At 33.5% G+C, this 18,716-nt stretch overlaps 1 protein-coding gene across 3 annotated transcripts in view; it reads left to right on the top strand.

Annotated features, from left to right (window-relative positions):
• The window catches only part of LOC100922452 (KAT8 regulatory NSL complex subunit 1), a 132,703-nt gene that overhangs the window by 36,560 nt on the left and 77,427 nt on the right, over window positions 1-18,716 (top strand). For 2 of the 3 annotated variants that reach the window (XM_031960924.1, XM_031960916.1), the window contains exons 2-3: window positions 7,606-7,747; window positions 9,119-9,208. In XM_031960924.1, coding sequence (XP_031816784.1) covers window positions 7,606-7,747; window positions 9,119-9,208 — 232 coding nt within the window. The remainder of the gene's footprint in view (window positions 1-7,605; window positions 7,748-9,118; window positions 9,209-18,716) is intronic. The other variant, XM_031960931.1, reaches the window with a different exon arrangement.

Genomic DNA, 18,716 nt, shown 5'->3' with positions numbered 1-18,716 from the left:
CCTTTGTTAATTTCATTGGTACAGCATTAAATGAGTAAATTATCTTTGATAATATTGTCTTTGGTATTAACTTTGAGTATATTTGATAGAATCCTTATTATATTGGTATAGCCCTGGCCATAAGCTTTGAATCTTCCTACAGCTATTTAAGTTCTGCTTTTTTTTTTTTTAAGGAACACTTTGTAATTTATTCTGCGCAAGTTTTTGTGCACTTTGGTAGGTCAGTTCCCAGACAATTTATGCATTTCTAATTATTTGGAATGAAATTGACATTTCTATTTTTGCTTCTCTGATTTGTTAATATATCTTTTCACTTTTGGTTAAGCTCAGTTTTGCAAGTAGATCACAATTTGGACTGGATCCTGAGCTCATAATATTATTCTTTAGTACACATTCCATTCCCTCCCATATTTTCTGATGAGTGCAAAATAGTCTCAAGTTATTCAGACTTTCTTTCTATTATCTTTGAAGGTCTTTTTTCCGAGTAAGTTGTTGAATTTGTTATTTCTGAATTGGAATTGTTAAATTTAATCACTATATATTTTAGAGTTTGCAGCCTTGGTTTTTTTTGTTTTGTTTTGTTTTTTTCTGGAAACAATCTATGAATTTTTTCAATTGGCATTTGATTTTTATGTTCATAAGTTCTGAATGGTTTTATTATTTCTTGCATTGTGATATCAAAATTTTATGTTAGATTGTCTCTGAATATCTTGTCTCCAAGATAAATATGTTTTGCTTGAATTGAAAGCATTTTTTAAAAATGTCATTGCTTTTTTTCTTCTGTATTATCTTTCACACTTACATATTAGCATTCAGATTGTCTTTTCTTTAGTTTCTTTGAATCTTGCCATCACAGATTCATGTTTCTTATTTTATCACTTATTTCTGCTCTGTAAGTCATAGATTCTGTCTCATAATTCTCAGTCTTTTAATTCACTCAAGAATATTGTGGTTTCCATATTTTCCTTAAATTCTCTTTTTGTTTCATCAAGTATTGAGTCATTTTCTTTTGTTTTATAATCTTTATTCATTGAAGCCAGAACATGTTTATTAAAAGTGGGAGCCATATTTCTTTCTGCTGTTAAAAGTTTTTTTTTTCCTGTTGATTTATTTGCTAAAAGTTCAAGGTCTCCCAGTTTTCATCCTCCTGGGATCTTTGGTGATTTCCATTTCTTCCCTTCTTCTCCCAATTTTCCCCTGTAACTTTTTGATCTCTGACCTTTTCCATTCTAATGGTTTCCTTAGGGATTGGATCTCAAAGCATTTAAGACTTTTTGCTCTTAATGCCCCTGTTTCTCAATTATCTGTCAGAAAAGTAGAGTGTTACCACATTGGTGCTGCCACCATAGCCAGGCTCAATTTCCAGTTTGGATCTCTGAGGCTCTGGGCAGAAGGAGAGAGTTTTCCAGCCAGGAGCCTGTATTTACCTCCTGCAGCCTTGTTACCAGTAGTATAGCTGGCAGCCACCAAGTGAGTTTCAAGGCAGACATTTGTTCAATGATTTTTAAACTTCTCTTTTGGATTCTGGATGATTATAAGACAGACCCAGATTTAACTTGACCATTCTGGGCCTCCAGTCAAATGAGGAGTTTAAAAGACTTTAAAAAGTCTTTCATTCTATCTCCAGTCAGATATTCCAAGCTTCATGGCCTGGTATATCCCTGCCTTGTTGGCCATTTTGTCCCCTGGAAGGAAAGGATCTCACCATTTCCCCTCTCTTATGTACCTTTATATACATACTTGATCCTATTCTTGCACTATGTCCTGTCCTCACCACAGCCCCTGCAATCCCTAGCTTCTTTTAAAGCTCAGCTGAGGAGCCAGATTCTTTGGGAAGCTTATATTCATCATTCTGACAGTACTCTTCCCCTAGAAATTTATATATGTTTTATATTTAAGTTTCCATATATATGTGGTTCTTGCCCCCACTTCACATCCCATACATGTTATATACCCAGTATCAAATTAGGTGATCAATTGTTCACCTTGTGTGATTGCAAATTGTTTTCTTAACAATTAAATAAGTTTACAGCTCCATCACTGAATGAAGCAGGATTTAAGGTTTCTGGGAGAAATATCAACAATATGAGATAAGCAAACAATACCACTCTGATGAATGGCAAAAAGGGAAGAAGAATTAAGAAGCCTCTCAGTGAGGGTAAAAGAGAAGAGTCAGTAGTTGGATGGAAGCTTAACATCAAAATAACTAAGATCTTGGTAACTGGTCCTATCACTTTTTTGCAAATAAGAGGGTAAAGAAATGGAAACAATGTCAGATTCTGTATTCTTGGGCTCAAAAGATTACTTTACTTCAGATAGTAACTATAGCCATGAAATCAAAAGATGCTTGCTTCTTGGAAAGACCGCTATGGCAAGTCTGAGCAGCTTATTTAAAAGCAGAGAGTATACTCAAAGCTATGGTTTGTCCAATAGCAGTGTATAGCTATGAGATTTAGACCAAAGCAAATCAGAACACTGCAGAATGAATGATTTCAAATTGTGGTGTTGGAAAACACTTTTGAGAGTCCCTTACACAGCAAGGAGATCAAATCAGGCAATATTTAAAGAAGTGAATTCAGACTATTGCCTGGAAGATCAGATGCTGAAACTGAAGCTTAAATACTTTGGCCCCATAATGAAAAGATGAGATTCACTGGAAAAAAAAAACTTGATGTAGAGAAAAAATAGAAGGATCACATCAGAGGATGACTTAGTGTCATAGAAACATTGAACTTGAACTTAAGTAGACTTTGAGAAATAATGGAGGACAAAAGGAACTGGAATGTTGTTGTCCACAGGGTCATGAAAAGTTTGTGACAACTGAACCACCACAAAAGAAATCAGCTTCTCCAGCAGTGTCAGATGTGCCTGACTATATATCTCTCCTATAATTTCTTTTTCTGTCTTTTATCATCTTTTCCAGTTTAAGTATGAGGGTAAAACTTTTGAGCAGTTTTAATATCTAACTCTCTACACTCTCTCACTTTTGCCCTTGCTCTCTCTCAACAATCATGTAGTCTAATAGTAGTTGGCTTTAAAAAAAACAATCTAAGTATTGCTCTTGGTCTTAGATACAGGTCTGCTTCCTTTGTGTGTTGACTTTTGTTAGAGATGCTTGATGCAAAATTTCTTTTTTACTCCACCTTTTAAAAATCATTCTAATCACATTAATTTTGTTATGTAGAAGCTTTTTAATTTTATCTTTTCAACAATCTAATCTTTTGTGCTGAGCTCCATCCCTTCTTTGATTGAGAATTGTCTCCCTATTAACATTTGGGAAAGGTTTACCTCTTATCTTTATTTTATTTTATTTTTTTAATTGTAAGGTGTAGTTATGGTGTAGTGTAGAGAATACTGTGCTTTTGGAGCCTAGGAGAACTGAGTTTGATTCCTACCTAGACTCTAGACTAGTCACTTCACTTGTCTGGGCCTCAATTTCTTTCTCTCTAAATGAGGGATTTTACCTAATGATATCAAAAGCCACTTATGGTTCTAATCTCTATTTTTGTAACATATTTAGGTCCAGTTAGTTTCTGGAATTTATGGTGATGTGTATATAATATATGTGGTCTAACAAGGATTAATGGTGCATACCTGTAATCCCTGCTGGACTGGCTGGGGCCTGGAGGTTATGACTCACTTGACTCAGGATCTCAGCAGTGAGCTAAGCTGTTTGGGTTTCTGCACCAAGTCCTGCACTAAAATCAAGTGTCATTGTTAAGAGGCCACTACACTAGATTGCCATAGAAGAGAACTGGGCCTTAGCAAAAACAAAGTCAGAGCTCTTCTGCTAATTAGCAGTGGGATCATACTGTGAATGACTGCTATACTTCCAGCTCAGATAAGATATTGAGACTTAATGTCAAAACAAAAAGATAGAATCTAACCTAGTTTTTGCCAAACTGCTTTTCTTGTCTGGTAGTGAATCCTTTACCCAACAATTGGTGGTTTTGGGGTTTATAGAATATACGTTTGTTTGAGGATCTTATTTAGTATTCCATTAAGCAACTTTTCCTTTTTTATTCAGTATTAAATATTTTTGATGACTTTAGCTTCATAATATAGTTTGAGGTATAGAAATGCTATGCTTTTTGTTTTCTTTGAAGTCTTTGCTTACTCTACCTTTTTTCTCCTAATTTTGGTTTTGGTAATTACCCATATATAAAATAATTTGAATAATCCCAAATGCTTTCCATTCCTCCCACTTGAATTTTGTTTTATAATTATCAGTTAATTAGTCCTGTGTGTAGCTCAATTCCAGATACTGAATAAATCTTTTTAAAATTTTAAATACTAATTTTTTCTATTACTTCTCGATAATTATATTTGTAATATGCAGAAATACGGTGGGGTTTTTTTTTTTTTTGTTGTTTTTTTTTTTGGCCTTATATCTTGCTACTTTACTGAAGCTATTCATATTCATTTTTCAGTTGACTCTCCAGGGCTTGCTAAGTAAATAGACATATATCATCCACAAATAGATAGTTTTGTCTAATCTTTGCCAGAATTTGTTCATGTTTTTTTGTGTGTGTGTGTGTGTGTATTATTTGTTTTAGCTCAAGTTTCCAGTTTCTTTAATGTTGACTCTTTCTCTTAATTTTTAATATAAACTTTCACACTGATTTTTACCAGCTAAGGTTTTATTATAAATCTTGTATCTTCTTTCATTATTTCATTCTTTGTATTATCCACTGTTACTCTTATATTTCTCCCCTTCTTCCCCCCTTCCTTTTTATTCTTGTTTGGACCTATGATTTCATTCCTGGAGAGAACTCTTGGTGTGGAAACTTCCTATACCAGTGCAGATTTGCAATTCTTCACTAGCTTAAAAATTTAGACAGTTTCCTGAAAATACTAAAAGTTTAAATGACTTATAACTTAAGTTGTAACATTATGAGCCCACATCCCACATCATCATGATTTCAAAGCAAGATCTCTATCTGCTATTTACATTGTCTTTTTCTTCCTATCCGTCTTTTATTAGTTCTTTTATCTTAATAAAGATTTCCATTCTGAAAACATTTTCAGAAAATTCCTTCTTTTTTTTAAACTCTAGAAAATAGTGCATTTTGTCCCAACTTCCATATTTAGCTTAGTCAAGGCTACTATTATAAGTGAACAGTAATTTTAATGCATTTTCATTCTGAATTCATTTCACTACCACTTTCTGTATTTTTTCATATTGCTGACTTCTTATAGAAGAAGACATTAACAGAGTCTCGAAGGAAAGTAGGCCAATTTCATTAGGATGTTTAAAAATAACATTTATATAAATTTAGATCTTCTATATGCCCCTTCTGTGGAAATTTCATTCTTACCTGGCTGAAAATCTTGAAGTTGATACTCCTTTTTGCCTTCTCAACATATTCTTTGTTCCAGTCTCCTTAGTATAATATTGCAGATTAATCTTTGTATAAATTATTTTCTGTGTAAAGATGATGTAGGATGAAACCTTGTTTTCTGAGCCAGCATTCAGATTCCTCCACTGACTGAGTTCACTCAACATAACAATCTTAATCACCTTCTACTACCATTCATGTAATCTGCTCTTATCACCTGTTTTCTGAATGCTTACTGCATTCTTCCCTCTGTGTTTTTGGGTCTTTTCATGCCTTGTACCTTTCATTTATTTATTTTCTTTCAAGATATAGTTCATTTACTATGAAATCTTAGCATTTATATGCATTTTGAGCCCTTCCTATACCTATGGATGGTCAGTCGTTACTTTAGCACTCCCAGACAGGCCTGACTTCTTTAAAATAAAGGGGTTCTCAGTTACACCCAGCGAAAGAACTCTTGGAGATAACTATGAACCACTAAATAGAATTACCAATCCCTCTATCTTTGTCCACCTGCATTTTTTATTTCCTTCACAGGCTAATGGTACACTATTTCAAAGTCCGATTCTTTTCGAACAGCAAAATAACTGTTTGGACATGTATACTAATATTGTATTTAATTTCTGCTTTAGCATATTTAACATGTATTGGTCAACCTGTCATCTGGGGGGAGCAGGTTGGGGAAAGGAGGGGAAAAAGTGGAACAAAAGGTTTGGCAATTGTCAATGCTGTAAAATTACCCATGCATATAACTTGTAAATTAAAAGCTATAATAAATTTAAAAAATAAAAAATTATCAAAAAAATAAAATAAAGCAGTTCTAATAAATTGTTTCCAAATTTTTTAGAAGTGCTAAATTCTTTTAATTCATACACTGAATATATTCCATCTTTTTTTTATGTTGACATACCTGGTAATAATGTGTTTTTTCTTTATGTGGACATCTAATAATTATTAATTCTTTGATTCTAGTCAGCATAAAATTTACATTATTTTGATGTAATTTCAAATATTTGTTGAAAAGAATACATTTGTACAACCAAAAACTTACTACAGTTTTCATGCTAAAAAAAAATTTTCTGAGGGCAAGGATTGTATTTTACTAAATTTTTTTTGTGTTTCCCAAAGCACCTACTACAGAATCCAGTGAAAACATAAGTGACTTGTTTTTAAACTGGACTGGTCTGGCACCTAGGTTTTAGGATTTTCAGTTAGTCTTCTGAATCATTATACTTACTTCAAAGATAATGGTACTTATTTACCTTTACCATGTAAATCCATTTTCATGGCTTTGAAACCACTAGGTGAATGGGCCTTGTATGTGGAATTAAGGATTAACTAGTATTTACTGATCATTTACTGCATGGCATTCTACAATTAATAGGGATTGTTCTTTTTTTGTATAAAATAGTTTATTACAAATATATAAACACAAAAGCCAATTCTCAGTGGTCAAAGGATCTAAACAAACAGTTCTGAAAAGAATTGCACACTTGTTAACAACTATGTGAAAGAATATCACTAATCACTAATACAAAGAGATCAAGAGGTCTGAAGTTTCACCTTACAGTCAGCAAATTGGCAAGCTTGACAAAAGACAAAAATAATATTAAGAAAATAATTATAGAAAAATGATTACATTAAAGCACTTTAGGAAAAGCTGTAAAATCAGTTGTTCTGGATATAAGTTTGAAATTGATATTCCACTGTTAGGCATTATACCCCAAGAAAATTGTTGCCAATAAAAAAGTCTCTATATCAGTCACAGCAGAATTTTTTGTTTAAACAACTAAAAACTAAGTAGATGTCCATCAATTAGGAAATGGCTAAGTTACAGCATAGTAATATTGGAATATTAGTGTTCTATAAGAAATATCGAATTTCATCTATAGAGAAGATGATAGTATTACTTATATGAACTGTTGCAAAGTAAGCAAAACCAGGAAAACAAAATATTTAACTACAACTACTTAAGTGCAAAAGAAAAAAAAATTAGTGAGTTCTGTATAATTGTAATAAATAAGGTTGGCATGAAGAAGAGATGTGAAAATTTATTCTTCTTTGTAGAAATGAATGCCTGTGAGTGTGGAAAACTGCACATTGTGTCAGACTGTGCTTTAGATCGATGTGTGTGTTTGTAAAAGTATGTGTGTTTTAGAATTGCCTTAGGGGAAAACATATGAAAGTGATATTAAAATAACAGGTCAAGAAATTAAAATAGTTTAACATTAAGTATAAAGTTGTGTTATGATCTTTTTTTTTTCAGGTATCGTAAAGCAGAGTGGCAGTGGGCACTGGAAAGGGCAGCAATTATATGTAGATGGACATGGCTTCAGGCTCAAGTTTCTGACTTGGAATATCGAATAAGACAACAGACAGACATCTACAAGCAGCTGAGGGCCAATAAGGTAAGAACTTAAAAGACAATTTTTAATCCTCTAATTTTTTCTGTGTTGAAATTAAATTCAATTCTGCATTTAAAATGCTTGCTTTTCAGCCTTGACTTGTGTTTGATTGATGCATTCATTATATTCCAGCATGATACAGTTAGTATCTGAAGTCACGTTTGAGTTCAGGTCTTCCTGGTTCCAGATCCAGCCTTCAATTCACTGTTGCACTTCATCTGTAAAATGAGAATTTACAAAGTTGTGAGAATGAAATTAGAGTAGTTGTAAAGAATATTGCAAACCTATGTCTTTTATAGTTGCTTGTTATTATTATCGCATGTAGAAAAATATAGCTTATCCAACATGTCACTTTAGGATGGTGACTTCCACTTACATAACTGTTTATATACATATCTCAAAGTGTGTGTGTGTGTGTGTGTATTATATATATATAATGCATTTACCTATATTAGAATTTTCTATTGCTTGTTTTATTCTGTCATTTTTATAAATACCCAGCTTGCATTCTTAGCATGATTGTGTTTTTATGATGGTTGAACTCTAGCCACAGTGCCTTCTAAGAATAATAAAACATTATCCTTGTACAATGACAATGTACCAGAAGAATTCTGTGTGGTTCTCGTGACTATAGTTTTCTTTTTTTGTAATATTTATGGTACAGTCATGCTGTAATCTCTATTCATTTAATTGCTTTATAAGAAGAGGAAGCAGAACAGTTATTTTTTTTTTTTACCACTGAGCCTCATCTTTGGTGTTCAACCTAAGAAATATGTTAAAGCTAAATAAAAACAATAAGGGGATCATCTGCTCTTTGGAAGACCCATGATATAATATACTCTTCTCTCTTAAGACTAAAAATGAGTTACTTAAATACTTACATTAACTTTTTAATTGAGAAGCAGTGTGGTATATTGAAAAGAGTGATGGTCTTGTAGTTAATAGAGACCTCAGGAATATTATGGTTTCTGGCACTTAAATATTGTAAGGATGATAGTATTATCATGGGTAAGTCAAAACCTTGTTAAGCCTCATTTATCTCATCTGTAAAATGAGAATTCCTTTAATATTTACCTTGCAGAGCTGTTGTGAGGGTCAAGTGTGAGATAGTTCTTATTTAAGAGATTTCACAAACCTTAAAGGGTTAAATTATTTACAAGATTTAAAACAAGTTTTGTTTATAATAACTGTATTCTTCAAAGCATTTGTGTTAAGTTAAATTTTATTTTCTAAAAAGTTCCTTTTCTAGTTAAAGGAACTTTAGAGTGAATTCTTTTGTAAAATGAATAATTGTAAAATCTGAGGTTCGCTGACATCTCATTTCCCTTCTTCCTCTTCCCTCTTCCCCCCCTCCCCTACCCCCCGCCTCTACAGGGGCCAGACTACTTGGAAACCCAACCATGGTTGAGGTTTGCTGAGGCTTCATTATACAAGAGTCTCAGAAAACTCTGGCCTGGACTAACAGTGGGTATCTCTATATTAGTGCATGTGTATTTTCTTAAATGTGCCTTTCCAGTTCCTCCTCTGAGACTTAGCTACATGTAATACATCCTTGCTTTGTACTACTATAGCTCAGCATTAACTCTCTTATTACTACACTTTCACATGCTACCTTGTAATATAATTTTTTTTTTTGGTCTTATCTACTTTACTAAACTATAAATTGTGTGTTACCAAGGATAGTGGCATATTCTTATGATTCCTGACAAATACCATATTTCTAGCAAAAACTTAGTCTGAATTGATAATCATTGGATGGTAAATTTTTATGATTGGTTTGACTAAACTCCAACCTTGATGTCTTTTAACATTAATAAAACTTTGCCCTTGTGTGTTAATTTACCACAAAGACTTTAGATTGTATCTATAAATTATGTATCTATCTGCTTTTCTTCTCTGTTCAGTAAATGTAGTCTTCTTTTGGATTGATTTCTTCTCTTCTAACTATTGTAATCTTTCAGCACATTTCTTCTTTTCTTTTAAACCTATTGAGTGCATATGTTATGCCTATTTTTCATACCCACCTAATAAGTAGAAATACAGTTCCTACCTTTGCTATTATCTCCGTATCTGAATATTGATACCTATCTTACTCTCTCTATTTTACTTCTCTTCTCCTCTCTGTTCACTTCATCCACTGTGTTGTGCATTGTTTTGTCCTGCTTTCTAGAGCCCCCAAGTTGGGGTGACAAAACGTACTATGCTAAAAACATATCATCTTAGTGGAGGAATGATGAGGTGAGACTCCCGAGGATGGTTAAAATATGGAGTCTGTTTCTTCTAAGGTCTTCCTCTTTTTTATATCCTAATACACATACGCTAAGTATATACTGTGCATATGGGAACATATAAAAAACTTACTATTGTATAAAGATGATTATTTGCCACCTGATATCACTCTGCTTCAATTATAACACAGGTTATCACTACCTCCTGACTTCTCAGGAAGATCTAGAGCCCTTAGGGGAGATGTAAAGCTGAACCAAACATTGTTAACAGGTTCCCTCTGGGCTGAGGGATCTTATACCTTACCCAGAGTTCCCCCACTATCTGTGGCCTTCCACAGTGCATTAATTTCCATTGGATTGTAACCAGATATCCATTTATTTTATATTCTTTCTTTCCCTTTACCAGAAATTGCTCTAAATGAATCCTGAGTCTGAAGATAATACTTTCTTTATATTCTTTTTATGAAATCTTCACCTTTTCTCACAGCTTTTTTAGGGATAACAAGGGGTAGAATGGGATGCCCTTCTTTTTGATCTCTCCAGGTTTTTTTATGTCACTTTCAGATACTGAGACATTTTAATGCCTACATTTAGAGTTTAGGCTATCTAGATGGATCTTCTTCAAATTACTCCTTTCGTTTACTACATTCCTAGATCCATATCATATCCTTTCAGATGTCTCTACTTAATCCTCATTCTGGTCTAGTTCAGCAACAATGTTCTAGGTTTTCAGTCATTCAGGAGACCTTTTTTTATGCCCTAGTTGAAGCCACTATCATAGGCTCTGAGGATACACAAAGATAAATGAAACAAGCCCTGGGAAAAGTATTCAGTGTCTTCAAAGGGAAAACATACACAGATAAAGCAATACAAAAAAATTAGGGATGTGGAAGAGAGACCAGGAATGTTGGAGGATGGTCAGGAAAAAACAAATGTGAGTTTGCTCATAAGTCAGGCTTTAATTACCTAGTAATTCTACCAGGTATGTTGGGGAGGGGAGGGGGGAGTGTGTATAATTCATGCAAAAGGTAGGTAGCCCTTTGCAAAAAAGCTCAGAGACAGAAGATGGAATGTTGCTTGTAACAAGTCTGCCAGTTTGACTCAACCTTAAAAGTCAATAGGAGAGAGCAATGAGAAATCTATTTGAAGAGATTGCCTGGACTAAGATTATATTAACTACAGTCGAGAGATTGTGATGTATAGTGCATAGGGTCAAGAAATCCTTTTTTAAATCTTTCCTCATCATATACATCCTGTGTGACCATGGACAAGGCAGTTAACATTTCTTAGCCTTAAGCAACTTTTTGAGTCATTAAGTTCGACATGGAGTTTGATCTTCATTGGTTAGTGCAGAAGGAATTGCCAACCCAACACAATCTGATGTCTTTAATGCCCTACACATTACAACATCATAGAGACAACTTGGATAAACTCTTCCTAGGAACCATCTAGTAGTACAGTAGTAACTTGAATATCTCAGATTTCTCCCTCATTTTAGAGGTTAAATTTGGAGCTAGCTCTCACAGACTAAGAACAACCTTCTTAACTTGAGTATTGCTCATTCATTATAACTACAGAAATCCCCTCAAGTTCTGCCCTGGGTCCTTTTCTCTTTTCAATCTATCTTTGTAATTTCATCAGCTGCCCTGGATCCAGTTTCACCTCTGTATAGGTGGTTCCCAGGTCTGTGTATCCAGCTCTTGTCTCTAGCCTGAGCTTCAGTCCCATGTCATTCACCTGCCTTTTGAATCCAGCTCAAACTGGATCCAAACTGATATAAACCAAACATCTCCAGAAAGCACTCATTATTTTACTCTTCAAACTCTCCCCGCTTCTGACCATATTTTGACAGTACCAACTGTCCTCTCACTCAGGCATGCCAACCTTTCATCCTCAATTGTTTATTCACACTTCACCCATATATAAAAATCTGTTATCAAATCTTGTTATTTCTCTTCATTTTTTTTTTTTTTTAACATTTTCTTCTTGCTTAACTGGAAGATTGTGCTAGCTTTATAACTGTTCTCTCTGCCTTAGTTCTTTCCCCATTCCACTGTATTCTCTATTCCATACCAACGTATTTCTAAAAGCCCAGGTCTGATCATACCATATCCTCTCTCTAGTAAACTCCAGTGATTCTTTATTACCTCTAGGATCAGGAGAAAAAAATCCTCTGATTTTTAAAATCTTTCATAATGTCCCTTTACTTGCCTTTTCAATCTTAGATAAATTTTACAATTTAGCTGTGTTAGCATTTCTGTTGTAACTTGAACCCAATTTTCTGTCTCTTATTCCATACTTTGATGCAGGATGTTCCCCATGTCTGTAATTCTTTCCCCCCACTTGCCTCTTAGTTCCCATGACAAGTCTAAACTTAAATCTTACCCTTTGCTGATGGTCTTTCCTAGGCCTCCCAGCTACTATATTGCCTTCCTTCTGAAATTACCTTCCATTTTCACTATTTACATTTTGTATGTGTGTAGTTATTTAGATCTTTTTTCCTCTTTTGGGAATGTGAGAGTGTTTTTGCCTTTCTTTATATCCCATGTCTTTAGCACATTGTCTGGAATGTAATAAGCACATAAATGATTACGTGCTAAAATCCAGGTACATAAGATCATGGGTTTGAGCTCCAAAGGACATTAGAGGGCACAGAATTTTGCCTTTTCATTTTAGAGGTGAAAAAATAAGTCACAAAGAGATGTAACTTGCATACAGTTACACAGCTGGTTATTGTCTAAGGCAATATTCGAATCCAAGTCTTCCTTAGATCTAAGCCTTATATTTTATATATTATTGCTATGGGACAATAACTTAAGTAAATGGTAGGTTGAGGGAATCCTGGGCATTTTTATAAGCTTCAGGAAAGGAACAAGTAAAATAGAAGAGATTAAAGATTGCATAAAGATTTTTTAGAAGGGTCAGTCTGCTGAAGAAAATGAGAGGATATCACACAATGTGCACATTTAGAAGAGTTGGCGTTGGCAAGGAGATAGATACATCTCTTTGTCAGAGTCTAGAATAAATGAGTAATATGTAATGAGAGATAATGTTCAATGTTCTAAGATTATGAAAAATGAATTCATGACAAATGTCTTCAGTTCTCTTAGAAAAGTATTAAGATCTTGGGTGGCCAGATAGTGTACTGGACAGACCCTAGGCCTAGAGTCAGGAAGACTCCCTTTTCTGGGTTCATATTGGGCTATAGCCATTCATTTACTAGCTGTGTGATCCTGGGTAAGTCATTTAGCCCTATTTGCCTCAGTTTCTCTATCTGTAAAATGAGCTGCAGAAGTAAATGGCAAACCAGTCCAGTATCTTTGCCAAAAAAACCCAAATAGGATTATGAAGAATTGGCATGACTGGAAAATAACTAAACATAAAAAGTCCTCAGCTGGGAGGAGTTGATGTGGAGACTAAGGTTGGAAGATTTTAGGTTTGTAAAAGCTTTTGTGGTGAGCCAGAATATCAATTGTAGAAAAATAATGGGACTTCTTAGTTATAATGATAATTTGAAGTTAGAAAACAAATTTGTATTGGATCCATTCAGCAGTTATTTTACTTTTTCAAGCTTCCTTTTTGTAAAACATGTGAACCAAGGCAGAAGCTAGGAATAAAACCAAATAATAAGACAAGTAATTCAAGTGTAAAAAAGTTTTAAGCTAGTTAATTTAGGAAGTCAGAATTGGGGGAAAAAGGCAAATATAGACAAGAGAAAGATGCAATGACCTTGGAAATTGGTTGATAGTTATTGTCCTTTATTCTCAAAGAGGATCAAAATGATATCAGTGTGTTAAGAGCCAAGTTAAAGTGTGTCTAACTGTGGCTGATCAGACCACAATACAGAATGCTCTGCCATAGGTCGGACACAGATAATCCCTATGAACATTCGGGGTGGACTGTTTTTACACATCTCATGTTTTGTTCTAAGCTAATTCAATTCTGCTTTGCTCATAGAGCCCAGCGTCTTCTCTGATTAGGGCACACCATGCTGGGCCGTCCTGTGTCAGTGTCTCCCATGTCATACAATCAATTCTAAAGTTCTTGAGAGACCTCAAGAGTATGCTTATTATATTGCTTCTTCTGACCATGTTAAGAGTGCAAATACTGTGTGAATTCTCATGCATACATTTCACATTCGAACTACCAGTGCAGTTTTGCTCTTAGAGTTGGAATGCTTGGCGTTTTAGTTTGAGAAGGGACCTCAGAATCTGGTATCTTATCCTGCCTAGTGATCTTCAGATATTAGATTGGTGGTCACATTGAAGAGAAAAAATAGGTTTAGGGGAAAGGGATAAAGAAAAATGGAAATATAGAAAATTATTGTCAGATAAATTTTACAGTTTTTAATTAGGAAGTGGAATATTTGTTTATATCCCTATGCATTACCAAGGAGTCGAATGTGTTGAAGGGGTTCCTATTGTGAAAGCAGAAGTTGGGATTTTGAAGGGGAATTGTGAGCCAAACACTGAACTCATTGAGAAAAGAGGGAGAATACTCTGAAGGTGGGGAGATCATTGCCGTCAAAATCTAGATTGAGTAATATATTTCAATAAGAGTGAATCTTCTTCCCTTCATGTTCATTTAATTCCCTTTCCTTGTATGCTATAGCCATTCCACCTCCCCAAAACCCCTAAATCTTGTTACTAAAACTTAATTTATATCAAATTTATGAGGTAAGGTATTTTCCTAATTATGGTCGATTTGAGTTTGGTTAACATCTTGGTGATTCTCTTTCTGTGTAATAAGATAATTAACAGATTTCAAAGCATCAAGACTTATATTGATTTTGAAAGTATTCTTTTGGGTTTCAAGGCATTTTAAATTGGTATCAATTTAGGAAAAATTTTGTCTAGCTATGTCAGCCAAACAACATAGAAATATGGCTGTGAGGAGTTAAGCATCTAAGGAAAATGCAGTAGAGTTACACTAATACTGAAGTTCCAATTGAAAGGTTATCCACGTGTGTGTTGGTAGTTACTAAAATTATTATAGCTGTTATTTTCTTGTATTATTTATATCCCTTGTTTTAGGCTTCATGATCTAAATTTTAGTTCAGTTTTTTTCTTTTGAACATAATGAGGAATATTATCAAATATTCCATATTTGATAAATAATATTTATCAGTTGTGTTCTGTGTAGTTTGAATTTGTTTTCCATAGTTGAAAAAAATATTAAAAAGTCATTTGTAATTCATTGAATTGCTTTCTCTGATATTCTGTAGAGCAAATGGAAATTTAATTATTTTTTATTCAAGGTATTCCTTGACTTAAAAATAAAAAAAAAGTAAAGCTCAGAAGTCAATTGAGGGAGAGTTTGGAGATGATGATTAGGAAGCAAAGAATTTTCCAACTTCTCCCATAGTCAGTGAATGGAAGAAGTAAGGTCTGAAAAGGATGATAAAGCTGTTGCAGTGTCATGTGGAAAGAGCTGTCTTGTTTACTCTTGGAAGATGAAGGAAGGGTGAGAAGAAAAGTTCTATCTAAAAACATTACTCTTTCTTACCACATAACTTCACCCACATCTGAACTGCTTTTACTACCATTTTTTCCCCCAGTCACTCAGACTTTCAACTTGGTTTTGTTGGTGTATAAATGGAATTAAAATTTTGAGGTAGAAAAGGAGCTTAAATATCATGTCAGGCCCTTTCTTTTTACAGTCGAGGGAACAAAGACCTAGAATAAAGTTCAGTGACATTATTACTGGCATACTTAGAGCTACAATCAAAGTCTTTTGAACCTCATCATTGTTCCTTTCACTACATTAATTTTGGAAAGTTTTATTCCACAAGGAACATAACCTTGTGATTCCAGGAAAGCAAATTTTTTGAAAGGATTTTTCTTTTAAACAATCTTATGAAGAATTAAATGAAAAGGTTTTTTTACATTTCCATTTTTAAAAAGTTTATTTTGTCTCCAAAATTTGAACAATATTTTAGTTTTTATTTATGAAAAAATTTTGACTACATTTTTGTACTTTAGTTTATGAATAATTTTTATAAAAAGTTGTATTGATGAATGGCTACAGTAGTATTGTATATAAGCTTAATTTTTCTACATATATATAGAATCACAGTTTCTTTCTAGGAACCATGATCATAAATTTGGTGAAACACCAAAGTAACTGAAGGTACGTCATCTGTGATTTCTTTTATAAATCCACCACTCTGCTCCCCCATACCCAGCTAACTCATATAGTTTCTTCGGTGTACTCAAGAGCTCTCTGTACTCATATTATTTGCTTTTTTTCTTAGAATTATTTTTTTCATGTCTTATATATATCCCCTTCTAGATTGTTCCCTTATTAGAAACCAAAGGCCCTGTCCTGTTTTGTTTTGTTTTGTTTTGATCCTTCGCACATAAAGTTTTGATACATATTATTTGTTGAAAGAATGGTACTGTTTGACTTTTCTAAGAATTCTACTGAAAATTTAATAAAATTCCATTTGGAAAGAATTTTTCTATTCTCTTACACAACTTTATCACATTCTTGATATCAGGATTTATGATTGTACTGTTAAAATTTCATAAGTTAGGGAGATCAGGATTAATTCCTAAGGAGCAGTTCCCCATTTTTCTTTTTTTATCTTCTGAGACATGAAATGCTAAGCATTTGTTTTTATCAGAATGAGACTTCCATCTTTGACCAGGGATGTGAAGTTTTCTACAAGTGGTGAATTTTATTTCTGTTTTGATTTTTCAGATCTCAGTGAGGTAAGCATCAAGTATATTCTTCATAATTGTGTGGATTAGATACTTAAAGAAGAGAGATGTGTGGTCTAGATAGAGTGCCATAAGAAGTAGAGGGGTTTGGTGACAAAATAAAATAAAATAAAATTTCATTTGGGAAAGGAAAGTTGAGGTTGAAAGGGACATATATTAGACATGTCTGTCTAATAATATGTTTCTTTATGTCTACCTTCATGTCACTGTCCTGTACTTAAAAAGATTTATGATTTTATCATTTTAGGTATTGCCACCAATAACATGAGTTCTTACATTCAAGCTTTGTGTTGTCATAACTGAGGGAAAGGCAGGAAGCAAAGCCATCATTTAGTGATGACAAGCGTTCTGTGAAGAGTGCACAGAGATTGGAATAGAGGGTATCTCTCAAAAAAGGGGGGGAAGCAAGGAACAAAAACAGGGTCATTGAAGCACTTTTTTAAAAAAAAAATGAATAGAAAACAGAAACAGCCAAAAATAATCAGATGAGAAGGACATCTTTGAAAGTTACATGTTGAATTTGTATATATTTAAAAAGAAAAGCAAACTTATGCACAATAGAGATCAGCAGTTTAAAGAACCACAAATTTCCATGCTGTTTTCCTTCTACCCCTCTTCTTTAAATGTTTCATGTCTTAGCAGTTTCTAGTCTTAGCAAGTCTCTGAAAATATTTACTCATCTACTTGTAGATTTCTCTTTCTTATGTAGGCACTATTATTGATATATTTTAATTTGGTATGCAACTAAATTTTGAAGAAAATCCTCATATAAACCTTCTCATTTAAACAAAATAATTAAAGCTCACAGTAAAGTGATTGTGACTTAACAATAAAAATTAGTTTTTTTAGGTTAAATAAGAGAGAAGGGTAGGTGCTTTAAATTTAATTGTTTGGGCCCATTGTTGTCCAGTGAACTGAATTACTACAATCATTGTTATTTCTTTGGTTCTCTTTTTTTTCTCTGTGTCAGTGTTTATATCTTGTCATGTCTAAGTATTTCTATCGGTTTTTCACATTAATTGCTACTTTACAACAGTAATTTTTCATTGCATTTATATAATACAAATTATTCATGTTTTCCAGTTGTTGAATGTTCATGATGTGCTTTCGCATCTTCTTATCTATTAAAAATGTGCTGCTTTTTTTTGTAGAAGCAAAGAACTCGAAATAATGGAGAATGCCCATCAATTGGATAAAGGCTAAGCAAGTTGTGATATATATATATATATATATATGATGAAATATGTTTACATTGTTAGTAATAATGAATTTGATTATGAGAAATATGACATATAAACTGCTTCAAAGAGAAGGAAGAGAGAATCAAACTGTCTACCCAGTGAAATACAATAACTTGAATGAAAACTAAAAGGCAAGAAATCTCAGATATTTTCTTATTTTTAGAGCTAAATTGATTTTTAGTCTTTGCAAAATCTTTTTACTTTTGTATAATTGAAAATGTTCATTAGAATTTCAACTTCTTTTTTTCCTCTTTATTTCTTGTGTATTCAATTACTTTTGTTGGCAATAACTGTTCTTTAAACAGATCCTAAAGGTAATGGAACAGAACCCTATAAACTTAAATTGTTTCAATTATAGTCAAGGTGATCTCAGGTTGATAATAGACTCAAACCATTGGAAAACTGAATCCTCCAACCTCTTACTGCTTACTACAAGAATAACTGTAATACAAGACACCCAGTGGAGAAGAAAATATAGATACACTGACTTTTCAGCAAGCTTTTTCTAGAACAGTATCGAGGGGAAAATGCACAGAGGCAAGCTTCATGTATCCCTCAGTTCTTACTGAGCCTTTCCTAGGTTTGAATCTTACTCTATAAAACACCTAAAACAGTCAAAAGGCAACCTAGTTTCTATTGTGGGTGAAGTTAGCACTTATTCCTTTTCCTTATAATCTTTAGCTACATATCAGCTTTGCATACTGGTGAGGTTCATCATGTCCCTGATCTGATGTTTGAAGTTTTCTTTTAGTTTCACTTTCTAATTACTTCACATCTCTTA

Source organism: Sarcophilus harrisii, chromosome 1 (genome assembly GCF_902635505.1).
Source record: "Sarcophilus harrisii chromosome 1, mSarHar1.11, whole genome shotgun sequence".
NCBI lineage: Eukaryota > Metazoa > Chordata > Mammalia > Dasyuromorphia > Dasyuridae > Sarcophilus > Sarcophilus harrisii.
The sequence above is the reverse complement of the archived record's forward strand: the minus strand, read 5'-3'. Positions and strand labels throughout refer to the sequence as shown.